The 25,178-nt window shown below is 57.3% G+C and overlaps 1 protein-coding gene across 1 annotated transcript; it reads left to right on the top strand.

Moving 5' to 3' along the window:
* Positions 1-282: 282 nt before the first annotated feature.
* On the top strand, positions 283-13,523 carry LOC139672139 (collagen alpha-1(I) chain-like). The gene is made up of 6 exons (XM_071555704.1): positions 283-1,174; positions 1,988-2,102; positions 2,220-3,001; positions 11,547-11,644; positions 11,855-11,940; positions 13,267-13,523. Exons 1-3 carry the CDS (start codon positions 283-285, stop codon positions 2,272-2,274), a joined length of 1,062 nt encoding a protein of 353 aa, XP_071411805.1. The 3' UTR covers positions 2,275-3,001; positions 11,547-11,644; positions 11,855-11,940; positions 13,267-13,523.
* The last annotated feature ends 11,655 nt before the right edge of the window (positions 13,524-25,178 follow it).

The following is a 25,178-nucleotide window of genomic DNA, read 5'->3' as shown; positions in this document are numbered from 1 at the left end:
TTTCCTAGCAGGGCTTATCTGTCTTGCCTCGGAAGGAAGCGAATGTCTCGGTGTCTGCGGCTTTTGCCGCACTTGTTTTCTTTTTCTGCGCTTAACTGGCGGTGAGTCACTGTGCCTGTGACGTTCTGGCTCTGTGGGTGTTGTCAGCGCTCGGGGAAGGGTTAAAATGTCCCGTAATTTCTCGTGTCCTGAGGAGCGCGGGTTTTGCCACACTCAAGATGGCGGAGCTGACCGAGCAACGTGCCTCGGCGCCCGCAGGAAGTAGGGGATGCCGCTCTCAAGATGGCGGCGCGGCCTGGAACTCGGATGTTCCGGTTTGCTCTCTATGGTATGGGAGGTCTGGGTAGTCAGTTCCGGACTACACTCAAGATGGCTGCCCGGACTACAATCAAGATGGCATCCCTAGGACCCCTTGGCTCTGATAGGCGGTTACCTGCCTGCCTGATCCCAAGCCGGCCCCCGCTCGCAGCGCCATCGCCCCGCGGGGCTTCCCGCCGTGGGCCGGGGCAGTTGGGGCGCGCCGGCGGCGGCGGAGGATCGCGGGCGGCAGGCAGGCACCGGCGTGGGCAGCCCGGGTCGGGACCGCGGCGCACAGTGGGCACCGCCAGGGCCCCGCGCCGGGAGCGCGCAGCCTCCGTTCGGCTCGGCCCGGCCTGGCCCGCCGTGCACCCGCTGTCGGCGCTGCATTGCCGCGATGTCCCCGCGAGCGGCACATCGCGACAGAGCCCATGCCCCGCCAGAGCGGCACATCGCGACAGAGCCCATGCCCCGCCAGAGCGGCACATCGCGACAGAGCCCATGCCCCGCCAGAGCGGCACATCGCGGCAGAGCCGATCCCCCGCCAGAGCGGCACATCGCGGCAGAGCCGATCCCCCGCCAGAGCGGCACATCGAGACAGAGCCCATGCCCCGCCAGAGCGGCACATCGCGACAGAGCCCATGCCCCGCCAGAGCGGCACATGGCGGCACAGGCCGGGCAGGCCCTCGAGGAGGTCCCGGCAGCTTTGCCGCCTCGGCCATGGCCGGCAGCGACCGCAGGGAGGGGATCCGAGAAACAGTTTTGCTGCCACTGGAAGGAGGACACGGAGAGCGCGACAAGGACGAGCACGTTCTTGCGTGTGCCCTCGGATTCCAGTTCCTCGTGGTTGGTGTGGGCGGCCTCATGTCCCGAGGAAGTAAATCTTGAATTCCCTGCTGAGCCTGGCAGAGACGCGGGGGCCGGGACAGTGCGGGGAGGCGGCGCTGACTGCGGGGTCTGGAGGGAGAAGTGGCTGAAGCTGCGCGGGCTGTGCTTGTTCCCCGCCGTCCCCTCGGCTCCCCGGGACTGCAGGGAATCCCCTTGGCTTTCCCACGGTGTTTGTCGAGCGGTTTCAGGATGGGCCAGTGAGGTGTAGTGTACCTGGGATTTATTTCTGTTTCAGTCAGTGTGTTTCCCCTACGCTCTGTGATTTAACCCTTCCCACGCCAGGCCGGTTGCAGGGGAAGAAAGCAAAGGAAGCCCAGAGCCTGGCCTGGGATGCCTCAGGCCTCTGCCGGGCCCAGAGGTCGCTGCTTGGTGTCCTTGTGTCCGGTGCTGGCCCTGCTCTCTGTGTTCAGGGCTTGTTGCTCGCTGTTCCATCCCGGCCAATGCCGGAGCGAGAGGCAGAAAACGCCCCCGCTGCTGCAGGCGAGCTGTCTGCAGCGCCTCGGGGCGGGGCAGGGCTCGGCCCAGGGGCCCGAGTCCTGTGCAGTGCCCGCAGATTGTCCCCACGTGTCATCCCCGTGCCTGCTGTGCCGCAAAGCAGGTGCGGGTAACCCGGTTACCCCCAGGGGAAGCCACGGGGGGGCTGCTGAGGGGTTGTTGCTCTTTGGGCATCTCTGGCTCTGCTTGGAATTCCAAAGCCTCTCCCTCTGCAGGGGGATGAGACCAAGGCTGCTCTAAACTGGTTCATTGCTGAGTGTTTTGGTGCTGAATTAACGCTCTTGGCTTGTTCTGTGTCTATTTGCAGCCTCAGCTGTGGCTTTCCATGGAGCTGGTGGAGCGTTGCTGCTGCTGGGAGAGAGAAATCCTTTGGAAATGTTGGTTACAATCCGTAACTCTGGCAGTTTCTCAGGTTTTCCTGGGTAAGAGCAGGTTTTAGGGAAGAAACCTCTGTAGTGAGCAGCCAGAACAGAAGTGTGAAAGCCAGGAGCCTTTGACTTCCACAGTACATTTAATTTTCTTTTTCTGCTCTCTTTCAGCACAGGAAAAGCCTTTGGCTTGAGTGCAGCTGTGGCAAATCCTTTGGGTGTGTGAGCAGCCCAAGCCACCAGCCCCACTGGCCTGTCTGGAGGTACCTGGTCCTGCCAGTGGCGTGGGGTAATTCAGAGGGACACATTTCTCTCTTCCTGCCTGTTGGGACCAACTGTCTGGGAAACGGCTTTTTTCCCACTCCAGGCTGGTCCTGCAAGTGTGTGCTGGGACCGACAGAGAGAAGAGGGGAAGGGCCAAGGGAATTTGGGCTAACTGAGCTCTGGGGTTTGGCTGTGCTGAGAGGGACAGGGCAGGCCCTGTGAGTGTGAGGGTGGGTTTGGGGGTTCAGGAGCCTGGGGAGCCGAGCTCTGGGTGTGTTGGCAGCTCTGGCAGCACCGGAGCTGCCACAGGGCCGGGGGAGAGCCTCGAGCTGGGCTCGGTGTGGGCGCTGCCCGGGGCAGACACGCAGGGACAGCGTGGGAGCCTTTGGGGCTTCTTGGAGGGAAGGGAGGGGGATGGAGCCATGGCCTTGTGCTCACGTGAACACACTCATGCAGGTCCCTGGGATCTGGTGCAAAGTGCAGGTGTCCTTGTGTTCAGGGGCGCAGGGTCTGAGGGACTGTATTTCCTGTGGCTTTGCAGGGCACCAGGAATGAGAGGAGCTGTGCTGCCCGACCTGTGTCCCGTCAGGTCGTGTTTCCCTCTGGGGACAGAGAGCCTGTGAGCAGAGCTGAGATTGCTGTTAGTGTTTGGATGAGCAGTGCTGGGCCCAGGGAGCTGGGAATTCCAGGTGCTGATGGAACTGTTGCCTCAAATGTGTTTAGTTTGTGTCTGTGAGAGCTGGGATTGGAGCTGGAGAGCTGTTGCTGGGAAGAAAGGATGGAGTAAATCTGCTCCATGGATGTGTAAAGAAGGACCGAGTAGCAGGGAAAGGGAGTATTTCTAAACTGTATCAATATTCCCCCCTTACATTCAGCATGGAGCAGTGATGAGGACAGTTGGGTTTGTTCTGGGCCCGCCAGGATCAGCCCTAAACAACCCCACGAGACCCCTGAATCCTCAATGGACACGTCCAGCACCCAAGTCGTTATTTTTTACAGAGGAGAAATGATTGGTAATTGCTTGTGATCTGTGCAGAATGTCCTGCGGAATGATCAGAGAGTTGTATCAAGGCAGAGCATTTCTTTTGGCTCTTTTGATCTGGTTTGTAATTTCCTTTCTGGCTTGATTGAATTTTTTGTGCTCCTGTTAGGAAATCACCATGTTTTTATTTTCCCATTTTGTTTGTTTCCATTTTTAATCCCCATTGAAACAGGCCTTCTGTGAATAGTCTGTGTTGTCCTACAGGACTGCTTTGTTTATGGATCAGAGAGGGAGAAGGGAACTGACTTTTCCTTCTCTTGAGTTTTTCCAAGCACAAGTGGGACATCATCTTGCTGCTCCCCAAAGCACTGCAGGGATGTGGGAGTAGTTTAGTGCTGGTTCAGTTCTCTGGGAAATAACCACGTTGCAGAGGTTTAAGAATCAGTAACAATTGTATTGTCTTTTAAATGCTAGGGTCTTTTAAATGCTGGGTCCTGCAGTCCCGGCATGATGAGGGAAAGAGGAACTTGAGTTCTTCTGAGAAACCTTCTGTTATTCCTTGTGCAGTCTTTTTTTCCTGTTCTATGAGTCACGGCTCACTCTCTCTCTAACAAAATCTGTTAGAGAGTGAGACTGCACTTTAGAATTTGGGTCTGTTCCCTACAAAGTTTTGCAACGTCCGAAGGAGTGGAGCGCTGACTGCTGTCAGCAAAGCTGATTTGTTAATACTCTGTCAGATTTCCCTCAGCTTTGGGCAGGAAAGGCAAGGGTTTGGGTCAGGAATTGTGAAAGCAGCGCCTGTGTGCCTGTTGCTTCTTGTGTGTGTGTGGCAGGGCTGGGACAAGGGCTCGTGCAGGAACCTCCAGAGCCAGGAGGAACAGCAGCAATTTGTGGAGAAAGAAAACTCCAGGTGTTAAGTGCTGCCAAATTTGTTCTTGCCTTATCCTGTGCTCTGTAATCAGTAACAGGTGACGTGCAGAAATGTCCTAGGGCCAGGGGAGAGCTGAGCTCGGTGCGGGTGCTGCACAGGGCACAGACGCAGGGGTGGAGTGGGAGTCTTTGGGACTTCTCAGAGGGAAGGGAGGGCTGGATGTGTCAGAGGGAGCCATCGACTTGTGCTCACTTGAACACACTTGTGCAGGTCCCTGGGATCCAGTGTAAAGTGCAGGTGTCCTCGTGTTCAGGGGTGAAGGGTCTGAGAGGGACTGTACTTCCTGTGACTTTGCAGGGCACCAGGAACGAGAGGAACTGTGATGTCCGAGGTGTGTCCCGTCCAGTCGTTTTTCCCTCTGGGAACATAGAGCCTGTGGGCGGAGCTGTGAGTGTTTGGATGAGCAGCTGAGTGTCCGTGAGCCCTCTGCTGTGTCTGTGCTGCTCTGTCTGTGCCTGCTGAGTGTCCCTGAGCCCTCTGCTGTGTCTGTGCTGCTCTGTCTGTGCCTGCTGAGTGTCCCTGAGCCCTCTGCTGTGTCTGTGCTGCTCTGTCTGTGCCTGCTGAGTGTCCCTGAGCCCTCTGCTGTGTCTGTGCTGCAGGTTCTGTGCCTGCTGAGTGTCCCTGAGCCCTCTGCTGTGTCTGTGCTGCTCTGTCTGTGCCTCCTGAGTGTCCCTGAGCCCTCAGCTGTGTCTGTGCTGCTCTGTCTGTGCCTCCTGAGTGTCCCTGAGCCCTCTGCTGTGTCTGTGCTGCTCTGTCTGTGCATGCTGAGTGTCCCTGAGCCCTCTGCTGTGTCTGTGCTGCTCTGTCTGTGCCTCCTGAGTGTCCCTGAGCCCTCTGCTGTGTCTGTGCTGCTCTGTCTGTGCCTCCTGAGTGTCCCTGAGCCCTCTGCTGTGTCTGTGCTGCAGGTTCTGTGCATGCTGAGTGTCCCTGAGCCCTCAGCTGTGTCTGTGCTGCAGGTTCTGTGCATGCTGAGTGTCCCTGAGCCCTCTGCTGTGTCTGTGCTGCAGGTTCTGTGCATGGTGAGCACCAGCCTGAACGCAGTGACAATCTGGAAAAGAATTGCTTTTCTTGGGTTTGTATCTCGGCAGTTTGACCTGCTAAAAAATGAGGGCATTGCTGATGCTGTTAATATGAGCAGCTGCATTGTGCCTGGAGAGGACCCAGACCCACAGTCCTAGTGCAGCTTCCCTGGGACAGGGACAGTGCCAGGAGTTAAGCAAGTCCCTGCAAAGGATGGAGTAAATCTGCTCCTTGCATCTGTAAGGAAAGACTGAGTAGTAGGGAAGGGGAGCATTTATGTGCTGTATTGAGATTTCCATCTGCTCCCACGTGCAGCAGTGATGGGGTGGCTGGGTTTAGTCTGGGCCTGTGAGGATCAGCCCTAAACAACCCCACCTCACCAGAGGGCCCTGAACCCTCAAGGGAAATGTCCAGTAGGAACCAAACCGGTCGGTAGTTATTGCAGAGGAAAAACCATGCGAAAGAAAAGGTACTTCTGTTCTTCGTGGCAATCCTGTAATGCCTTGTGCAGTCTCTGTGTGCTGTTCTTGGAGTGACCACCCCGTGTGTGTCTAACAAAACCTGTTAGAAAGGTAGTCAGGGATTGGAATTGGGGTCTGATCCCTACAGACTCTTGCAAAGCCTGAAGGACTGCAGTGGTGAGTGTGCTCAGCAAAGGAGGTTTCTCAGTATCTGCTCAGATTTCCCTCAGCTCTGGGGGCCTGGTGGCCAGCTGGAGGTGGCGGGGACACACATGGGACCCCTTGAGCTTTGTGGGAGGAGCTGGGGGTTGGCACGGTGCGATTTTTTGTTCTTTGGGTTTTTTTCCTGGTTTTCTGGTTTCCTTTTTGAGCTCTGTGGTGCTAGGGAGAAAAATCTGGAAACAAATCAAACTGAAGGGATTTGCTGAGTTGCTTTGCAGAGAAGTGCCACTTTCAGAGGATGCACAAATCCACCAGGAAGTCAACGAAGGAGCTGTGGAAAGTGCAGTAGAGTGCAGGGAGCAGCCACTGTCCCAGCTCCCTGGTTTTGGGGGCATTAGTCCACCTACGGAAAGGAAAAAAGCCTCCCCGTCTTGTTTTCAGCCCTGCAGAGGAATGTCGTGTTCCAGAATTTCGGAGGGATTTGTGTGTGTCCTGTGCTGGCAGCTGCGTGTCTTGGGAGGCCATGGAGTGACATACATTGGGGGGACATGGGGGGACAAGGGGAGGACATGGGGGGGGACACGGGGAGGACATGGGGGGACATCAGGGGGACATGGGGGGACAAGGGGAGGACATGGGGGGACAAGGGGAGGACATGGGGGGGGACACGGGGAGGACATGGGGGGGGACATCAGGGGGACATGGGAGGACATCAGGGGGACATGGGGGTACATCGAGGGGACATGGGGAGGACATGAGGGAGATGGGGTGGACATGAGGGACGCAGGGGACATGGAGGAAACATGGGGGGAACATTGGGGACATGGGAAGGCTATGGGGGGACATGCAGGGGACATGGGACGTCCAGGGAAGTCCGAGAGGGCCCAGGGGGGTCCAGAGGGGTCCAAAGCGTTTTGGGGGGTCCAGGAGAGTTCAAGTTGGTCCAGGAGGGTCCAGGGGTTTTCCCTGGGGGTATGAGGGGGTGGTCCATGGGGGCCCTAGGAGGATTCAAGGTGGTCCAGGAATGTTCAGGAGGGTTCAGGGGGTTTTAAGGGAGTGGAAGGGGGTTTCACAGGGGTCCAAGGGGGTCCAGGAGAGATTCGGAGGGTCCAGGGGGTTTTGGGGGGGGTCCAGGAGTGTCCAGGGGAGTCTCAGAGGTGTCCAGAAAGGTTCGAAGGGGTCCAGAAGGGTCTAAGGAGGGTCCAAGGGGTCCCAGGCAGGTTTGAGAGGGGTCCAGGGGGCTTCAGGGGGTTTGGAGGGGTCCAGGGGAGTCCAAGTGTGATTCAAGAGGGTCCAAGGTTTTTGAGAGTGTCAAGGGGGGCTGGGGGGTGGTGCAAGGTGGTCCAAGAGAGTTGAGGAAAGTCCAGGGGGGTCCAGGGGAGTTCAGGAGGGTCCAAAGCGATCCAGGAGAAGTCAGAGAGAAATGAGGGGGGTCTCACAGTGGATTGTGGGTCTCAGAGGAGTCACAGGGAGGTAAGGGGAGGTAAGAGTAGTCAGGGGGTGCCTGGGGAACTCAGGGACCCCCATTGCCCACAGCCCAGCAATGTCGGCCCTCGGGAACCTCCCTTGGGGACCCCGGGTGCCCGAGGTGTCGCCCCTCGGCAACACCCCCTTGGGGAACCCCGGCGCCCGAGGTGTCGCCCCATGGACAACCTCTTTGGGGACCCCAGAGACCCCCAGAGACCCACCCAGGGACCCCCCAGGGACCCCCAGAGAACCCAGAGATTCCCAGACACTCCCAGGGACCCCCAGGGTCCCTCAGGAAGCTACAGAGATCTCCCAGAGAACCCCCAGTTTCCCCCAGAGACCCCCCAGAGACTGTCAGAGACCCCCAGACACTCCAGGGACCCCTCTAGACCCCCCCGACACCCCCAAGGGACTCACAGACGCCCCCACGGACCCCTAGGGCCCCCCCAGGGACCCCCCAGAGACCCCCAGAGACTCTCAGAGACCCCCCAAGGACCCCCAGAGAGCCCACTGGGACTCCCCAGGGACCCCCCAGAGACTCCCCATAGATCACCAGGGACCGCCCAAGGACCCCCGCAGACCCCCAGACACCCCCAGAGACTCCCAGGGGCCCCCAGAAACTCCCAGAGATCCCTCAGGGACCCGCAGAGACCCCTCAGGGACCCCCAGAGACTCCCAGACACCCCAGAGACTCCCAGAAACCCTCAGAGACCCCCCCAGGGACCTCCAGAGACTCCAAGAGACCCTCACGGACCCCCCAGGGACCACCAGAAAGCCCCAGAGACCCCCCAGGGACCACCAGAGACCCTCCATAGATCAGGGACCGTCCAAGGACCCCCACAGACCCCCAGACACCCGCAGAGACTCCCAGGGACTCCCAGAAACTCCCAGAGACCCCTCAGGGACCCGCAGAGACCCCTGAGGGACCCCCAGAGACTCCCAGACACCCGCCAGGAACCCTCAGATGCCCCCAGAGATCCCCAGAGACCCCCAGACCCCTCCAGACACCCCCAGAGACCCGCAGGGACCCCCTAGAGACTCTCAGAGACCTCCAGGGACTCCCAGACACACGCCGAGACCCCCAGGGACACCCAGAGACCCCCAGACACCTGCCAGGGCCCCTCAGATGCCCCCAGAGACCCCCAGAGATCCCCAGAGACCCCCAGACCCCTCCAGGGACCCCCAGAGACCCCCAGAGACCCCCCAGAGACCCCACAGGGACCCCCAAGGACCCCATAGGGACCCCCACAGATCCCCAGAGACCCCCCCTGTGACCCCCAAAGAACTCCCCTGGGGATCTCCTGGGACCCCCCAGAAACCCCCAGACATCCCCAGAGACTCCCAGAGACCCCCCAGGGACCCTCAGACACCCCCAGAGACTCAGAGACCCCCAGAGACTCTCAGAGATCCCCCAGGGACCCACAGGAACCCCTCAAAGATCCACCAGAGACCCCCCAGGGACCCCCAAAGAACTCCCCTGGGGATCCCCTCGGACCCCCAGAAATCTCCAGACACCCCCAGAGACCCCCCAGGGACCATCAGACACCCCCAGAGACTCACAAAGACCCCCAGAGACCCTCAGGGACCCCCCAGGGACCCCCATAGACCGCCCAGAGATCACGAGATGCCCCCCGGGGACCTCCAGAGACCCCTCCAGAGATCACGAGAAACCCCTCCGAGACCCCCAGGGACCTCCAGAGACCCCCAGGGACCCACCTTGGGACCCCCAGAGGACCCCAGGGACCCACAGAAACCCCTCAGAGATCCACCAGAGACCCCCATAGATCCCACAGAGACCTCCAGAGAACCCCAGAGACCACCAGAGATGCTCCAGAGACACCCCAGAGACCCCCACAGAGATCCCCGGTGCCCGAAATGTCGTCCCTCGGGGAACCCCCTTGGGGACCCCCGGTGCCCGAAATGTCGTCACTCGGGGAACCCCCTTGGGGACCCCCGGTGCCCGAAATGTCGTCCGTCGGGGAACCCCCTTGGGGACCCCCGGTGCCCGAAATGTCGTCCGTCGGGGAACCCCCTTGGGGACCCCCGGTGCCCGAAATGTCGTCCGTCGGGGAACCCCCTTGGGGACCCCCGGTGCCCAAAACTGTCGTCCCTCCGGGAACCCCCTTGGGGACCCCCGGTGCCCAAAATGTCGTCCCTCCGGGAACCCCCTTGGGGACCCCCGGTGCCCAAAATGTCGTCCCTCCGGGAACCCCCTTGGGGACCCCCGGTGCCCAAAATGTCGTCCCTCGGGGAACCCCCTTGGGGACCCCCGGTGCCCAAAATGTCGTCCCTCGGGGAACCCCCTTGGGGAGCCCCGGTGCCCAAAATGTCGTCCCTCCGGGAACCCCCTTGGGGACCCCCGGTGCCCAAAACTGTCGTCCCTCGGCAATCCCCCCTTGGGGAGTCCCGGCGCCCGAGGTGTCGCCCCGCCGCAACCTCAACCCGATGACTCTCGGCGCCCGAGGTGTCGCCCCTCGTCACGCCCCTCCTTGGGGACCCCCGGCGGGCATTGGAGGTGGTGGGGGCTGGACTACGATGCAGTTCTTGGACATGTCCGGCAGGCGGCGCCAGCGAGGGAGAAGGGCCGGCGAGGGCGGGATTCGAACCGGCGTTTGGGCAGCGGTATCTGCATCGCTACTGCGCACGTGCGGATTAGAGAGCTTCGGCGGTACTGCGCAAGCGCGGAGTACGGAGCGCCGTCGGTACTGCTCATGCGCGGAGTACAGCGCGCCGTCCCAACTGCGCACGCGCGGAGTACAGCGCGCCGTCGCTACTGCGCATGCGCGGAGTACAGAGCGTCGTCGGTACTGCGCATGCGCGGAGTACAGCGCGCCGTCCCTACTGTGCATGCGCGGAGTACAGAGCGGTGTCGCTATTGCGCATGCGCGGAGTACAGATCGGTGTCGCTATTGCGCATGCGCGGAGTACAGCGCGCCGTCCCTATTGCGCATGCGCGGAGCACAGCGCGCCGTCCCTTCTGCGCACGCCCGGAGTCCGCCTCTCTGTCTCTCCTGCTCGATGCCACATCCCGTGTTCGTTCATGGCGCTGTTTTCCCGCACCTGCCGCAGCCGGTGCCGCGGGAGCGCGCGGGGAACATCCCGCCGCCGGTGCGGCTGCTGCAGAGGCGTTCCTGGAGCGCGGCGCCGGCACCATCGCCCGCAGCGCCGCCGCCAAGATCGTGAGTGCCGGGGCCGCGGGGCAGGGGCTGGGCTGGGCTGGGCCTCAGTGGCACTCCATGCACGGACAAATACTCTGCATGCAGCTCGGTGGGTGCTTTCCCGTCCTGGGGGTGAGGTGAATCCTGGGCTCCTGTGCTTTTGTCAGCCGAGATGGAAAATTCCTGCACTTGGTTTTGGCAAGTGGCAGTTTCCCAGAATTTTCTTACCTTGTTTGCTTCCTGTGGAACATGTGGACCAGCAGAACTCTCAGGGCTTGTGTTCAGAACAGGCTTGAGGAGAGTGAGTGAGTGAGTGAGTGAGTGAGTGAGGGAGTGAGTGAGTGAGTGGAGTGAGTGAGTGAGTGAGTGAATGAGTGAGTGAGTGAGGGAGTGAGGGAGGGAGTGAGTGAGTGGAGTGAGTGAGGGAGTGAGTGAGTGAGTGGAGTGAGTGAGTGAGTGAATGAGTGAGTGAGTGAGGGAGTGAGGGAGGGAGTGAGTGAGTGAGTGAATGAGTGAGTGAGTGAGGGAGTGAGTGAGTGGAGTGAGTGAGTGAGTGGAGTGAGTGAGTGAGTGAGGGAGTGAGTGAGTGGAGTGAGTGAGTGGAGTGAGTGAGTGAGTGAGTGAGTGAGTGAGGGAGTGAGTGAGGGAGTGAGTGAGTGAGTGAATGAGTGAGTGAGTGAGTGAGGGAGTGAGTGAGTGGAGTGAGTGAGTGAGTGAGTGAGGGAGTGAGTGGAGTGAGTGAGTGAGTGGAGTGAGTGAGTGAGTGAGTGAGTGAGTGAGTGAGTGAGTGAGTGAATGAGTGAGTGAGTGAGGGAGTAAGTGAGTGGAGTGAGTGAGTGAGTGAGTGAGTGAGTGAGGGAGTGAGTGAGTGGAGTGAGTGAGTGAGTAGGAGCCTCAGCGTGTCTTCCTTGTCCTGCACTGCAGGATCAGAATCCTGGTTTAGGTTAGGGATGCTTTTGCACTGTTGCGTGTCTTCGATGGTCAGAGCCAACTTTCTGCTGGGCCACTTAGGAAGAACAGTTGCCTAGAGCTTCATGTTTGCTTTCCTTGCAGCCTGGAGTGTTGGGGGGATTCCTGAAGCTGATTGCCTTGAAAGCCAGTGATCCCCAAGGCTTTGACCTGCTAAACAGCATCATGGAGCATATGCCCCCGTGAGTATGAGCTCAAATTGCATTCAAAACTGACTTCTGTGGGCTTTGGTTCTGCAGTGTGCAGTCATGCCAAAGGTTAACACTTCAGGAGCAAAAATGTCACATTTATCAGTTAAAGAGATGGGAACAACTTTATCTGTGTTTTCTGTAAAGTGACAGCACCAGTCAAAGCCCACTGTGAACTGAATAACTGTTCTTTTAAATTTCCAGTGAATCAGTTGACTGGTACAGGAAACAGGTCTTCATTCTGCTATTCCAAAGACTTCCAAGTTCCAAACCAACAAAACTTATCAAAAGTAAGTTCCTTGCTCTGAAAAGCTCCAGTGTGACACGAGTGGTTCAGAGTGTGCAGTTGCACAGATCAGGCATCCTGTACATGGGTGGGACTCTGGTGGCTCCAGGGACTTGCTCCAAATGCTCTGGAGTCAAGGGGGCATAAAGGGCAGTGGCCACAGCAGGTGACACTCCATGAAAACTGAGGGAATGGAACTAAAGGACTTGTGTAGTTCTCCTCCTTTCCTGGTGTGTGTGATGTCGTTACTTGTCTGAAAGTGTCTCCATTTAATCTCCAGCTAATAGCAACACACTTGCCCTGCCACACAGCACAGCCATTCTGACCACTGCTCTCTGCAGTTTGTGTTCATGCTGGGAAACATTCCATGCTTTTGTGTCATTTTGGCCTTCATGGGAATAAAGTTCTGAGGAAGGGTTTACGTTCCTCTGTCAAAGCTGTGACACATTGTTGAAATCATCCCCAGGCAGATGGCCATGCTGATGAAATTCGTGATGTTATCTCTACACAGATCACACAAGGTCTGTTATTAATCCTTTAAAATCTGCTTGATGCCTCCTGTAGAGGAGCAAGAATTACAGGGTTCTTCCAGTGGTGTTCCACCAACCAAATGGAAGTGGTGCTTCCAGGGTTCCACGTTTCAGTGTTGTGGTGCCCGAGAAGATGAGCAGTTTTTAGGCAAACTTTGGAGCAGCAAGTTAATGCCCTTCAGTAAAAGGGAACATTTATGAAGGCTGCCCTTCCTGTCTCCTTCTTAGAATGCATTTTGCTGCTGACTCTAAAGCAATTCTCTTGTTTTCATCTGGAGTTTTACTTCATCCTTTTTCTCGTTGCTTTCTCCTCTTCATTAACCAGTATGGCACAGGAAATGGGGCATGAGCTCTGCAGGAAATACTTGGCAGCATACAGCCAAAGGGAGTGTGTTCTGTTGGCTTGGGTTGTATTTCAGGCTGCTGTGCAGTTTTTGCCTTTGAAGCAGGAAAGAGTTGTCTCTCTGGCTGAAATGGCAAACGAGGTTTGGCGCTAATCTGACTGCCCGGGTGCCTCTCCTTTTGGGGTTCATTTCTGATTTTCTGCCCACAGTTCCTCACTGATAGTTCAAGTTACTGATCTCCTGAGCGGGTCATAAAAGGGAATCATTGCTGTCTCTGGTTTTTATCCTTTGTAAAAAGTTTATATGTGCAAACATCTATGTAAGAGGGCAGCAATTGTTAAGAAACAAATTGTCTTGTGTTCTCTGTTTCCTGGTGCTTTGTGTGGTTTCTGCTTTTCTTTGGTCACCATAGGGTGATAAATCGTTCTGATACTTTTTCTCTAACTGTCATACTAGGATGTTTGAAACGGGCTTGGAGAAAATGATGATTCCTGAAATCCAGAAAGAGTCTGGGACAAGTTGAAAAGCAGATCCGTGCTGTTGGCATCACAAAGACATTAACAGAATGTCCTCCCGTGATGGACACTGAGTACCCCAAGCTGTGGTAGGTGCCACACTTCTTCAGGGTCTGCTGGTGATGCTGTTGGAGGTCTGGAAAGTAGGAGCTTTCACCAGAATAGGCCCCTCCAATAAACTCCTTTGGCATTTCTTCAGGCCCACTGTTGTGGTGAGACTCAGCTTGAGGCTTTTCATACCTTTTCATCCTTCACTGCACAAAGGGAAGTGTGTTTTCAAAGCAAATGGCAGAGCTGGTTTGAGATGTGTTTGATCCTGGATTTGGCTGAGTAGAGCTCCACTGAAGGGAATTAGGCTACTGTCAGCTTGCATTCCTTCTGGAAAGCTGGGCCCACTTTTGACTTGTAACTGTCATAGTCAGGAGGCCTGAGAATACTCACAACCTGACAGGCTGTAGTGTCTTAGCCTGAAAGTGGAATCTGGGGGAAAGCTCTGGAGACTGAAAGGCAGTCCAGCAGTCTGGGGGCTCAGGTAGCCCAAATTGAATGACAGTAACCGGATCCAGGACTGGAACTCTTTTTGAATGTACTTAGAGAAAAGCTGTAATCTGGAAAAGAATTGCTATTCTTGGGTTTGTATCACAGCAATTTGAGCTGCTAAAAAATGAGGGCATTGCTGATGCTGTTAATATGAGCAGCTGCATTGTGCCTGGAAAGGACCCAGACCCACAGTCCTAGTGCAGCTTCCCTGGGACAGGGACGGTGCCAGGAGTTAAGCAAGTCCCTGCAAAGGGGTTCCAGGTAATCTGAGCGTTCTTGTGAAGCACAGGCTGTCCTCACCTGTTCACTGTTCCCCTCCCCTCTGCCCCCAGGATTCCTTTGCTGCAGGCCCTCCCTCCTTGGCTTGTTCGAGCTGCCTGAGGATGACACGACCCCTGACAAGGAGCACTTCATTGACACAGAGGATACTCCAGGCTATCAGACTGCATTCTCCCAGCTGGCCTTTGCTGGGAAGGAAGAACATGATCCTGTGGGGCAAATGGTGAACAATCCCAGGATCCAGCTGGCCCAGTCTCTGCACAAACTGTTCACAGCATGCCCAGGCAGGGTAGGTGGCTTGGGCTCTGCATCCCTGGGCTGCATTCAGCAGAGAAGAAATGCCTCTGTGAGAATGGTCTCTTGCTAAGGTTTGATAATCAGCAAAATGAAGTGTGTTGTAGGCAGAAGGCAAGATCTTGCTGTGTCTTCTTGTTCATTGGAACTTGGCTTTTGTAAGGTTTTCCTGGTAACCTCAGAAAGGCCTTATTTTTCACAGCACTTAGTTTAGCAATCAGCTCAAATATATGCTATTTAAAAGATGAAGATTTATCCACTTGATGGCCTATAAGTAATGGTTGTCTCCTGTTCAGTTGCATGGACTTGGGAGATTCAGGCAGCTCATATAAAATTAGACATTTTGAGTGCACAGTTAACTTTTACCCCAGATAGTGTTTGTTTTGTTCAAGATTTGGGTAAGTAAAGATTGTCTGAGAGATGAGCTGTTTCACCCTCCAAAGCTGCTGCTCTGAGAGTGTCTGAGCTTGTGCCCTGTGCATGAAGAGCCATGGCAGTGGCTGAGTGTCCCTGAGCCCTCTGCTGTGTCTGTGCTGCAGGTTCTGTGCATGCTGAGTGTCCCTGAGCCCTCTGCTGTGTCTGTGCTGCAGGTTCTGTGCCTGCTGAGTGTCCCTGAGCCCTCTGCTGTGTCTGTGCTGCTCTGTCTGTGCCTGCTGAGTGTCCCTGAGCCCTCTGCTGTGTCTGTGCTGCAGGTTCTGTGCATGCTGAGTGTCCCTGAGCCCTCTGCTGTCTCTGTGCTGCTCTGTCTGTGCCTCCTGAGTGTCCCTGAGCCCTCTGCTGTGTCTGTGCTGCTCTGTCTGTGCATGCTGAGTGTCCCTGAGCCCTCTGCTGTGTCTGTGCTGCTCTGTCTGTGCATGCTGAGTGTCCCTGAGCCCTCTGCTGTGTCTGTGCTGCAGGTTCTGTGCATGCTGAGTGTCCCTGAGCCCTCTCCTGTGTCTGTGCTGCAGGTTCTGTGCATGCTGAGTGTCCCTGAGCCCTCTGCTGTGTCTGTGCTGCAGGTTCTGTGCATGCTGAGTGTCCCTGAGCCCTCTGCTGTGTCTGTGCTGCAGGTTCTGTGCATGCTGAGTGTCCCTGAGCCCTCTGCTGTGTCTGTGCTGCTCTGTCTGTGCATGCTGAGTGTCCCTGAGCCCTCTGCTGTGTCTGTGCTGCAGGTTCTGTGCATGCTGAGTGTCCCTGAGCCCTCTGGAGTTACAATCTGGAAAAGGATTGCTATTCTTGGGTTTCTATCATGGCAATTTGAGCTGATAAAAAAATGAGTGCATTGCTGATGCTGTTATTATCAGTAGCTGCATTGTGCCTGGAGAGGACCCAGACCCACAGTCCTAGTTGTTATGGGTTTGGCCAGATGGGCCTAAATTTAGTTTTTAAAAGTTCAGCTAGGCCTGGGAATTGTCAGCTGACTTGAGCTGGACTGAGCTAGCTAACAGCTGACTTCTTCTGGCCAATAATATTGTATTCCATACCATATTGCATCATCTCAAAAGGGGTAAGAGCTGGTGTGTGGGAGTGGCTTAGGCAGTTGCTTCACAGCTGTGGTCCCAGCAAGACACTCTGCTGTCCCAGGAGGGATGGGGAGGCCCAAGCCCGGACTACCAGCTTACCATCATGTTATCTTAGGGAAGTAAAATGTTTGTTCTTAGCTTTTCTCTCTGCTTAAGTCTGTCTCTGAAGAATTGACTTCTCTAGAATGATTTGTAGTTGAAATGGTAGAATTTGTGTTTACTGGGAAGTGGGAAATTATTTCTTGTTATACATAACTTGTGTAAGTGTGTGTTATATTGTAGTTTCCTCTTAATTTTCTCTTTTCTGTGTAAATACATGTAGTTAGTTCCAGCATAAACCTGCTTTTGAGGTTTTTTCTTTTCTCTCTCTCTTCTTTTTTTCCCTTGGCTGGTTGGGGGGAGGAGGAACCCTCTTCACTCTGTCCTGGACAGTTGGCGTTTTGCCAGCTCAACCCAGGACACTAGTGCAGCTTCCCTGGGACAGGGACAGTGCCAGGAGTTAAGCAAGTCTCTGCAAAGGGGTTCCAGGTAATCTGAGCATTCTCGTGAAGCACAGGCTGTCCTCACCTGTTCACTGTTCCTCTCCCCTCTCCCCCCAGGATTCCTTTGCTGCAGGCCCTCCCTCCTTGGCTTGTTTGAGCTGCCTGAGGATGGCATGACACAACCCCTGACAAGGAGCACTTCACTGACAGAGAGGATACTCCAGGCTATCAGACTGCGTTCTCCCAGCAGGATCAGCCCTAAACTACCCCACGGTACCCCTGAACCCTCAATGGACACATCCAGCACCTGAACAGAAACCCAAGTCCTTATTTATTTACAGAGGCGAAATGATTGGTAATTGCTTATGATCTGTGGAGAATTTCCTTTGGAACGATCAGAGAGTTGTATCAAGGCAGAGCGTTTCTTTTGGTTCTTTTTCTTGTGGTTTGTAATTTCCTTTCAGGCTTGAATGAGTTTTTTGTGCTCCTGTTAGAAAAGCAGCATGATTTTACCTTCCTGTTTTGGGGGGCTTTGTTTGTTTGCATTGTTATCCCTGTTAAATCAGGCCTCCTGTGAATAGCCTGCGTTGTCCTACAGGACTGCTTTGTTTATGGATCAGAGAGAGAGAAGGGAACTGACTTTTCCTTCTCTTGAGTTCTTCCAAGCACAAGTGGGACATCATCTTGCTGCTCCCCAAAGCACTGCAGGGATGTGGGAGTAGTTTAGTGCTGGTTCAGTTCTCTGGGAAATAACCACGTTGCAGAGGTTTAAGAATCAGTAACAATTGTATTGTCTTTTAAATGCTAGGGTCTTTTAAATGCTGGGTCCTGCAGTCCCAGCATGATGAGGGAAAGAGGAACTTGAGTTCTTCTGAGAAACCTTCTGTTATTCCTTGTGCAGTCTTTTTTTCCTGTTCTATGAGTCACGGCTCACTCTCTCTCTAACAAAATCTGTTAGAGAGTGAGACTGCACTTTAGAATTTGGGTCTGTTCCCTACAAAGTTTTGCAACGTCCGAAGGAGTGGAGCGCTGACTGCTGTCAGCAAAGCTGATTTGTTAATACTCTGTCAGATTTCCCTCAGCTTTGGGCAGGAAAGGCAAGGGTTTGGGTCAGGAATTGTGAAAGCAGCGCCTGTGTGCCTGTTGCTTCTTGTGTGTGTGTGGCAGGGCTGGGACAAGGGCTCGTGCAGGAACCTCCAGAGCCAGGAGGAACAGCAGCAATTTGTGGAGAAAGAAAACTCCAGGTGTTAAGTGCTGCCAAATTTGTTCTTGCCTTATCCTGTGCTCTGTAATCAGTAACAGGTGACGTGCAGAAATGTCCTAGGGCCAGGGGAGAGCTGAGCTCGGTGCGGGTGCTGCACAGGGCACAGACGCAGGGGTGGAGTGGGAGTCTTTGGGACTTCTCAGAGGGAAGGGAGGGCTGGATGTGTCAGAGGGAGCCATCGACTTGTGCTCACTTGAACACACTTGTGCAGGTCCCTGGGATCCAGTGTAAAGTGCAGGTGTCCTCGTGTTCAGGGGTGAAGGGTCTGAGAGGGACTGTACTTCCTGTGACTTTGCAGGGCACCAGGAATGAGAGGAACTGTGATGTCCGAGGTGTGTCCCGTCCAGTCGTTTTTCCCTCTGGGAACATAGAGCCTGTGGGCGGAGCTGTGAGTGTTTGGATGAGCAGCTGAGTGTCCCTGAGCCCTCTGCTGTGTCTGTGCTGCAGGTTCTGTGCCTGCTGAGTGTCCCTGAGCCCTCTGCTGTGTCTGTGCTGCAGGTTCTGTGCCTGCTGAGTGTCCCTGAGCCCTCTGCTGTGTCTGTGCTGCAGGTTCTGTGCCTGCTGAGTGTCCCTGAGCCCTCTGCTGTGTCTGTGCTGCAGGTTCTGTGCATGCTGAGTGTCCCTGAGCCCTCTGCTGTGTCTGTGCTGCAGGTTCTGTGCATGCTGAGTGTCCCTGAGCCCTCTGCTGTGTCTGTGCTGCAGGTTCTGTGCATGCTGAGTGTCCCTGAGCCCTCTGCTGTCTCTGTGCTGCAGGTTCTGTGCATGCTGAGTGTCCCTGAGCCCTCTGCTGTGTCTGTGCTGCTCTGTCTGTGCCTCCTGAGTGTCCCTGAGCCCTCTGCTGTCTCTGTGCTGCTCTGTCTGTGCCTGCTGAGTGTCCCTGAGCCCTCTGCTGTGTCTGTGCTGCTCTGTCTGTGCATGCTGAGTGTCCCTGAGCCCTCTGCTGTGTCTGTGCTGCAGGTTCTGTGGATGCTGAGTGTCCCTGAGCCCTCTGCTGTGTCTGTGCTGCTCTGTCTGTGCCTGCTGAGTGTCCCTGAGCCCTCAGCTGTGTCTGTGCTGCAGGTTCTGTGCATGCTGAGTGTCCCTGAGCCCTCTGCTGTGTCTGTGCTGCAGGTTCTGTGCATGCTGAGTGTCCCTGAGCCCTCTGCTGTGTCTGTGCTGCAGGTTCTGTGCACGCTGAGCACCAGCCTGAACGCAGTGACAGTCTGGAAAAGAATTGCTTTTCTTGGGATTGTATCTCGGCAGTTTGACCTGCTAAAAAATGAGGGCATTGCTGATGCTGTTAATATGAGCAGCTGCATTGTGCCTGGAGAGGACCCAGACCCACAGTCCTAGTGCAGCTTCCCTGGGACAGGGACAGTGCCAGGAGTTAAGCAAGTCCCTGCAAAGGATGGAGTAAATCTGCTCCTTGCATCTGTAAGGAAAGACTGAGTAGTAGGGAAGGGGAGCATTTATGTGCTGTATTGAGATTTCCATCTGCTCCCACGTGCAGCAGTGATGGGGTGGCTGGGTTTGGTCTGGGCCTGTGAGGATCAGCCCTAAACAACCCCACCTCACCAGAGGGCCCTGAACCCTCAAGGGAAATGTCCAGTACGAACCAGACCGGTCGGTTGTTATTGCAGAGGAAAAACCATGCGAAAGAAAAGGTACTTCTGTTCTTTGTGGCAATCCTGTAATGCCTTGTGCAGTCTCTGTGTGCTGTTCTTGGAGTGACCACCCAGTGTGTGTCTAACAAAACCTGTTAGAAAGGTAGTCAGGGATTGGAATTGGGGTCTGATCCCTACAGACTCTTGCAAAGCCTGAAGGACTGCAGTGGTGAGTGTGCTCAGCAAAGGAGGTTTCTCAGTATCTGCTCAGATTTCCCTCAGCTCTGGGGGCCTGGTGGCCAGCTGGAGGTGGCGGGGACACACATGGGACCCCTTGAGCTTTGTGGGAGGAGCTGGGGGTTGGCACGGTGCGATTTTTTGTTCTTTGGGTTTTTTTCCTGGTTTTCTGGTTTCCTTTTTGAGCTCTGTGGTGCTAGGGAGAAAAATCTGGAAACAAATCAAACTGAAGGGATTTGCTGAGTTGCTTTGCAGAGAAGTGCCACCTTCAGAGGATGCACAAATCCACCAGGAAGTCAACGAAGGAGCTGTGGAAAGTGCAGCAGAGTGCAGGGAGCAGCCACTGTCCCAGCTCCCTGGTTTTGGGGGCATTAGTCCACCTACGGAAAGGAAAAAAGCCTCCCCGTCTTGTTTTCAGCCCTGCAGAGGAATGTCGTGTTCCAGAATTTCGGAGGGATTTGTGTGTGTCCTGTGCTGGCAGCTGCATGTCTTGGGAGGCCATGGAGTGACATACATTGGGGGGACACGGGGGGACACGGGGAGAACATGGGGGAGGACACGGGGAGGACATGGGGGGACATCAGGGGGACATGGGGGTACATCGAGGGGACATGGGGAGGACATGAGGGAGATGGGGTGGACATGGGGGACGCAGGGGACATGGAGGAAACATGGGGGGAACATTGGGGACATGGGAAGGCTATGGGGGGACATGCAGGGGACATGGGACGTCCAGGGAAGTCCGAGAGGGCCCAGGGGGGTCCAGAGGGGTCCAAAGCGTTTTGGGGGGTCCAGGAGAGTTCAAGTTGGTCCAGGAGGGTCCAGGGGTTTTCCCTGGGGGTATGAGGGGGTGGTCCATGGGGGCCCTAGGAGGATTCAAGGTGGTCCAGGAATGTTCAGGAGGGTTCAGGGGGTTTTAAGGGAGTGGAAGGCGGTTTCAGAGGGGTCCAAGGGGGTCCAGGAGAGATTCGGAGGGTCCAGGGGGTTTTGGGGGGGGTCCAGGAGTGTCCAGGGGAGTCTCAGAGGTGTCCAGAAAGGTTCGAAGGGGTCCAGAAGGGTCTAAGGAGGGTCCAAGGGGTCCCAGGCAGGTTTGAGAGGGGTCCAGGGGGCTTCAGGGGGTTTGGAGGGGTCCAGGGGAGTCCAAATGTGATTCAAGAGGGTCCAAGGTTTTTGAGAGTGTCAAGGGGGGCTGGGGGGGGGTGCAAGGTGGTCCAAGAGAGTTGAGGAAAGTCCAAGGGGGATTCAGGGGGGTCCAGGGGAGTTCAGGAGGGTCCAAAGCGATCCAGGAGAAGTCAGAGAGAAATGAGGGGGGTCTCACAGTGGATTGTGGGTCTCAGAGGAGTCACAGGGAGGTAAGGGGAGGTAAGAGTGGTCAGGGGGTGCCTGGGGAACTCAGGGACCCCCATTGCCCACAGCCCAGCAATGTCGGCCCTCGGGAACCTCCCTTGGGGACCCCGGGTGCCCGAGGTGTCGCCCCTCGGCAACACCCCCTTGGGGAACCCCGGCGCCCGAGGTGTCGCCCCATGGACAACCTCCTTGGGGACCCCAGAGACCCCCAGAGACCCACCCAGGGACCCCCCAGGGACCCCCAGAGAACCCAGAGATTCCCAGACACTCCCAGGGACCCCCAGGGTCCCTCAGGAAGCTACAGAGATCTCCCAGAGAACCCCCAGTTTCCCCCAGAGACCCCCCAGAGACTGTCAGAGACCCCCAGACACTCCAGGGACCCCTCTAGACCCCCCCGACACCCCCAAGGGACTCACAGACGCCCCCACGGACCCCTAGGGCCCCCCCAGGGACCCCCCAGAGACCCCCAGAGACTCTCAGAGACCCCCCAAGGACCCCCAGAGAGCCCACTGGGACTCCCCAGGGACCCCCCAGAGACTCCCCATAGATCACCAGGGACCGCCCAAGGACCCCCGCAGACCCCCAGACCCCCCCAGAGACTCCCAGGGGCCCCCAGAAACTCCCAGAGATCCCTCAGGGACCCGCAGAGACCCCTCAGGGACCCCCAGAGACTCCCAGACACCCCAGAGACTCCCAGAAACCCTCAGAGACCCCCCCAGGGACCTCCAGAGACTCCAAGAGACCCTCACGGACCCCCCAGGGACCACCAGAAAGCCCCAGAGACCCCCCAGGGACCACCAGAGACCCTCCATAGATCAGGGACCGTCCAAGGACCCCCACAGACCCCCAGACACCCGCAGAGACTCCCAGGGACTCCCAGAAACTCCCAGAGACCCCTCAGGGACCCGCAGAGACCCCTGAGGGACCCCCAGAGACTCCCAGACACCCGCCAGGAACCCTCAGATGCCCCTAGAGATCCCCAGAGACCCCCAGACCCCTCCAGACACCCCCAGAGACCCGCAGGGACCCCCCAGAGACTCTCAGAGACCTCCAGGGACTCCCAGACACACGCCGAGACCCCCCAGGGACACCCAGAGACCCCCAGACACCTGCCAGGGCCCCTCAGATGCCCCCAGAGACCCCCAGAGATCCCCAGAGACCCCCAGACCCCTCCAGGGACCCCCAGAGACCCCCAGGGACCCCCAGAGACCCCACAGGGACCCCCAAGGACCCCATAGGGACCCCCACAGATCCCCAGAGACCCCCCCTGTGACCCCCAAAGAACTCCCCTGGGGATCTCCTGGGACCCCCCAGAAACCCCCAGACATCCCCAGAGACTCCCAGAGACCCCCCAGGGACCCTCAGACACCCCCAGAGACTCAGAGACCCCCAGAGACTCTCAGAGATCCCCCAGGGACCCACAGGAACCCCTCAAAGATCCACCAGAGACCCCCCAGGGACCCCCAAAGAACTCCCCTGGGGATCCCCTCGGACCCCCAGAAATCTCCAGACACCCCCAGAGACCCCCCAGGGACCATCAGACACCCCCAGAGACTCACAAAGACCCCCAGAGACCCTCAGGGACCCCCCAGGGACCCCCATAGACCGCCCAGAGATCACGAGATGCCCCCCGGGGACCTCCAGAGACCCCTCCAGAGATCACGAGAAACCCCTCCGAGACCCCCAGGGACCTCCAGAGACCCCCAGGGACCCACCTTGGGACCCCCAGAGGACCCCAGGGACCCACAGAAACCCCTCAGAGATCCACCAGAGACCCCCATAGATCCCACAGAGACCTCCAGAGAACCCCAGAGACCACCAGAGATGCTCCGGAGACACCCCAGAGACCCCCACAGAGATCCCCGGTGCCCGAAATGTCGTCCCTCGGGGAACCCCCTTGGGGACCCCCGGTGCCCGAAATGTCGTCCGTCGGGGAACCCCCTTGGGGACCCCCGGTGCCCGAAATGTCGTCCGTCGGGGAACCCCCTTGGGGACCCCCGGTGCCCGAAATGTCGTCCGTCGGGGAACCCCCTTGGGGACCCCCGGTGCCCAAAACTGTCGTCCCTCCGGGAACCCCCTTGGGGACCCCCGGTGCCCAAAATGTCGTCCCTCCGGGAACCCCCTTGGGGACCCCCGGTGCCCAAAATGTCGTCCCTCCGGGAACCCCCTTGGGGACCCCCGGTGCCCAAAATGTCGTCCCTCGGGGAACCCCCTTGGGGACCCCCGGTGCCCAAAATGTCGTCCCTCCGGGAACCCCCTTGGGGACCCCCGGTGCCCAAAACTGTCGTCCCTCGGCAATCCCCCCTTGGGGAGTCCCGGCGCCCGAGGTGTCGCCCCGCCGCAACCTCAACCCGATGACTCTCGGCGCCCGAGGTGTCGGCCCTCGGCAACCTCGCCTTGCGGACCCCCGGCGCCCGAGGTGTCGCCCCTCGTCACGCCCCTCCTTGGGGACCCCCGGCGGGCATTGGAGGTGGTGGGGGCTGGACTACGATGCAGTTCTTGGACATGTCCGGCAGGCGGCGCCAGCGAGGGAGAAGGGCCGGCGAGGGCGGGATTCGAACCGGCGTTTGGGCAGCGGTATCTGCATCGCTACTGCGCACGTGCGGATTAGAGAGCTTCGGCGGTACTGCGCAAGCGCGGAGTACGGAGCGCCGTCGGTACTGCTCATGCGCGGAGTACAGCGCGCCGTCCCAACTGCGCACGCGCGGAGTACAGCGCGCCGTCGCTACTGCGCATGCGCGGAGTACAGAGCGTCGTCGGTACTGCGCATGCGCAGAGTACAGCGCGCCGTCCCTACTGTGCATGCGCGGAGTACAGAGCGGTGTCGCTATTGCGCATGCGCGGAGTACAGAGCGGTGTCGCTATTGCGCATGCGCGGAGTACAGCGCGCCGTCCCTATTGCGCATGCGCGGAGCACAGCGCGCCGTCCCTTCTGCGCACGCCCGGAGTCCGCCTCTCTGTCTCTCCTGCTCGATGCCACATCCCGTGTTCGTTCATGGCGCTGTTTTCCCGCACCTGCCGCAGCCGGTGCCGCGGGAGCGCGCGGGGAACATCCCGCCGCCGGTGCGGCTGCTGCAGAGGCGTTCCTGGAGCGCGGCGCCGGCACCATCGCCCGCAGCGCCGCCGCCAAGATCGTGAGTGCCGGGGCCGCGGGGCAGGGGCTGGGCTGGGCTGGGCCTCAGTGGCACTCCATGCACGGATAAATACTCTGCATGCAGCTTGGTGGGTGCTTTCCCGTCCTGGGGGTGAGGTGAATCCTGGGCTCCTGTGCTTTTGTCAGCCGAGATGGAAAATTCCTGCACTTGGTTTTGGCAAGTGGCAGTTTCCCAGAATTTTCTTACCTTGTTTGCTTCCTGTGGAACATGTGGACCAGCAGAACTCTCAGGGCTTGTGTTCAGAACAGGCTTGAGGAGAGTGAGTGAGGGAGTGAGGGAGTGAGTGAGTGGAGTGAGTGAGTGAGTGGAGTGAGTGAGTGAGAGAGGGAGTGAGTGAGTGAGGGAGTGAGGGAGGGAGTGAGTGAGTGGGTGAGTGAGGGAGTGAGTGAGTGAGTGAGTGAGTGAGGGAGTGAGTGAGTGAGTGAGTGAGGGAGTGAGTGAGTGAGTGAGTGAGGGAGTGAGTGAGTGGGTGAGTGAGTGAGTGGAGTGAGTGGAGTGAGTGAGTGAGGGAGTGAGTGAGTGAGGGAGTGAGTGAGTGAGTGAGTGAGTGGAGTGAGTGAGTGGAGTGAGTGAGTGAGTGAGTGAGTGGAGTGAGTGAGTGAGTGAGTGAGTGAGTGGAGTGAGTGAGTGAGTGAGTGGAGTGAGTGAGTGAGTGAGTGAGTGGAGTGAGTGAGTGGGTGAGTGAGTGAGTGGAGTGAGTGAGTGAGTGAGTGGAGTGAGTGGAGTGAGTGAGTGAGTGAGGGAGTGAGTGAGTGAGTGGAGTGAGTGAGTGGAGTGAGTGAGTGAGTGAGTGAGTGAGTGAGTGGAGTGGGTGAGGGAGTGAGTGGGTGAGGGAGTGAGTGAGTGAGTGAATGAGTGAGTGAGTGAGGGAGTGAGTGAGTGGAGTGAGTGAGTGAGTGAATGAGTGAGTGAGTGAGTGAGTGAGGGAGTGAGTGAGGGAGTGAGTGAGTGAGTGAGGGAGTGAGTGAGGGAGTGAGTGAGTGAGTGAGTGAGGGAGTGAGTGAGGGAGTGAGTGAGTGAGTGAATGAGTGAGTGAGTGAGTGGAGTGAGTGAGTGAGGGAGTGAGTGAGTGAGTGAGGGAGTGAGTGAGTGAGTGAGGGAGTGAGTGAGTGAGTGAGGGAGTGAGTGAGGGAGTGAGTGAGGGAGTGAGTGAGTGGAGTGAGTGAGTGA

This window comes from Pithys albifrons, chromosome 5 (assembly GCF_047495875.1).
Source record: "Pithys albifrons albifrons isolate INPA30051 chromosome 5, PitAlb_v1, whole genome shotgun sequence".
Classification (NCBI taxonomy): Eukaryota; Metazoa; Chordata; class Aves; order Passeriformes; family Thamnophilidae; genus Pithys; species Pithys albifrons.
This window is presented reverse-complemented; position numbering and strand designations above follow the sequence as displayed.

Bases quoted from the DNA above. Each gene is read 5' to 3' on its own strand.
- LOC139672139 (XM_071555704.1), top strand. From the start codon at position 283: ATGGCGGCGCGGCCTGGAACTCGGATGTTCCGGTTTGCTCTCTATGGT. The intron at 1,175-1,987 runs GTAAATCTTGAA...GTCTATTTGCAG, and splicing joins CGGCCTCATGTCCCGAGGAA to CCTCAGCTGTGGCTTTCCAT. The intron at 2,103-2,219 runs GTAAGAGCAGGT...GCTCTCTTTCAG, and splicing joins AGTTTCTCAGGTTTTCCTGG to CACAGGAAAAGCCTTTGGCT.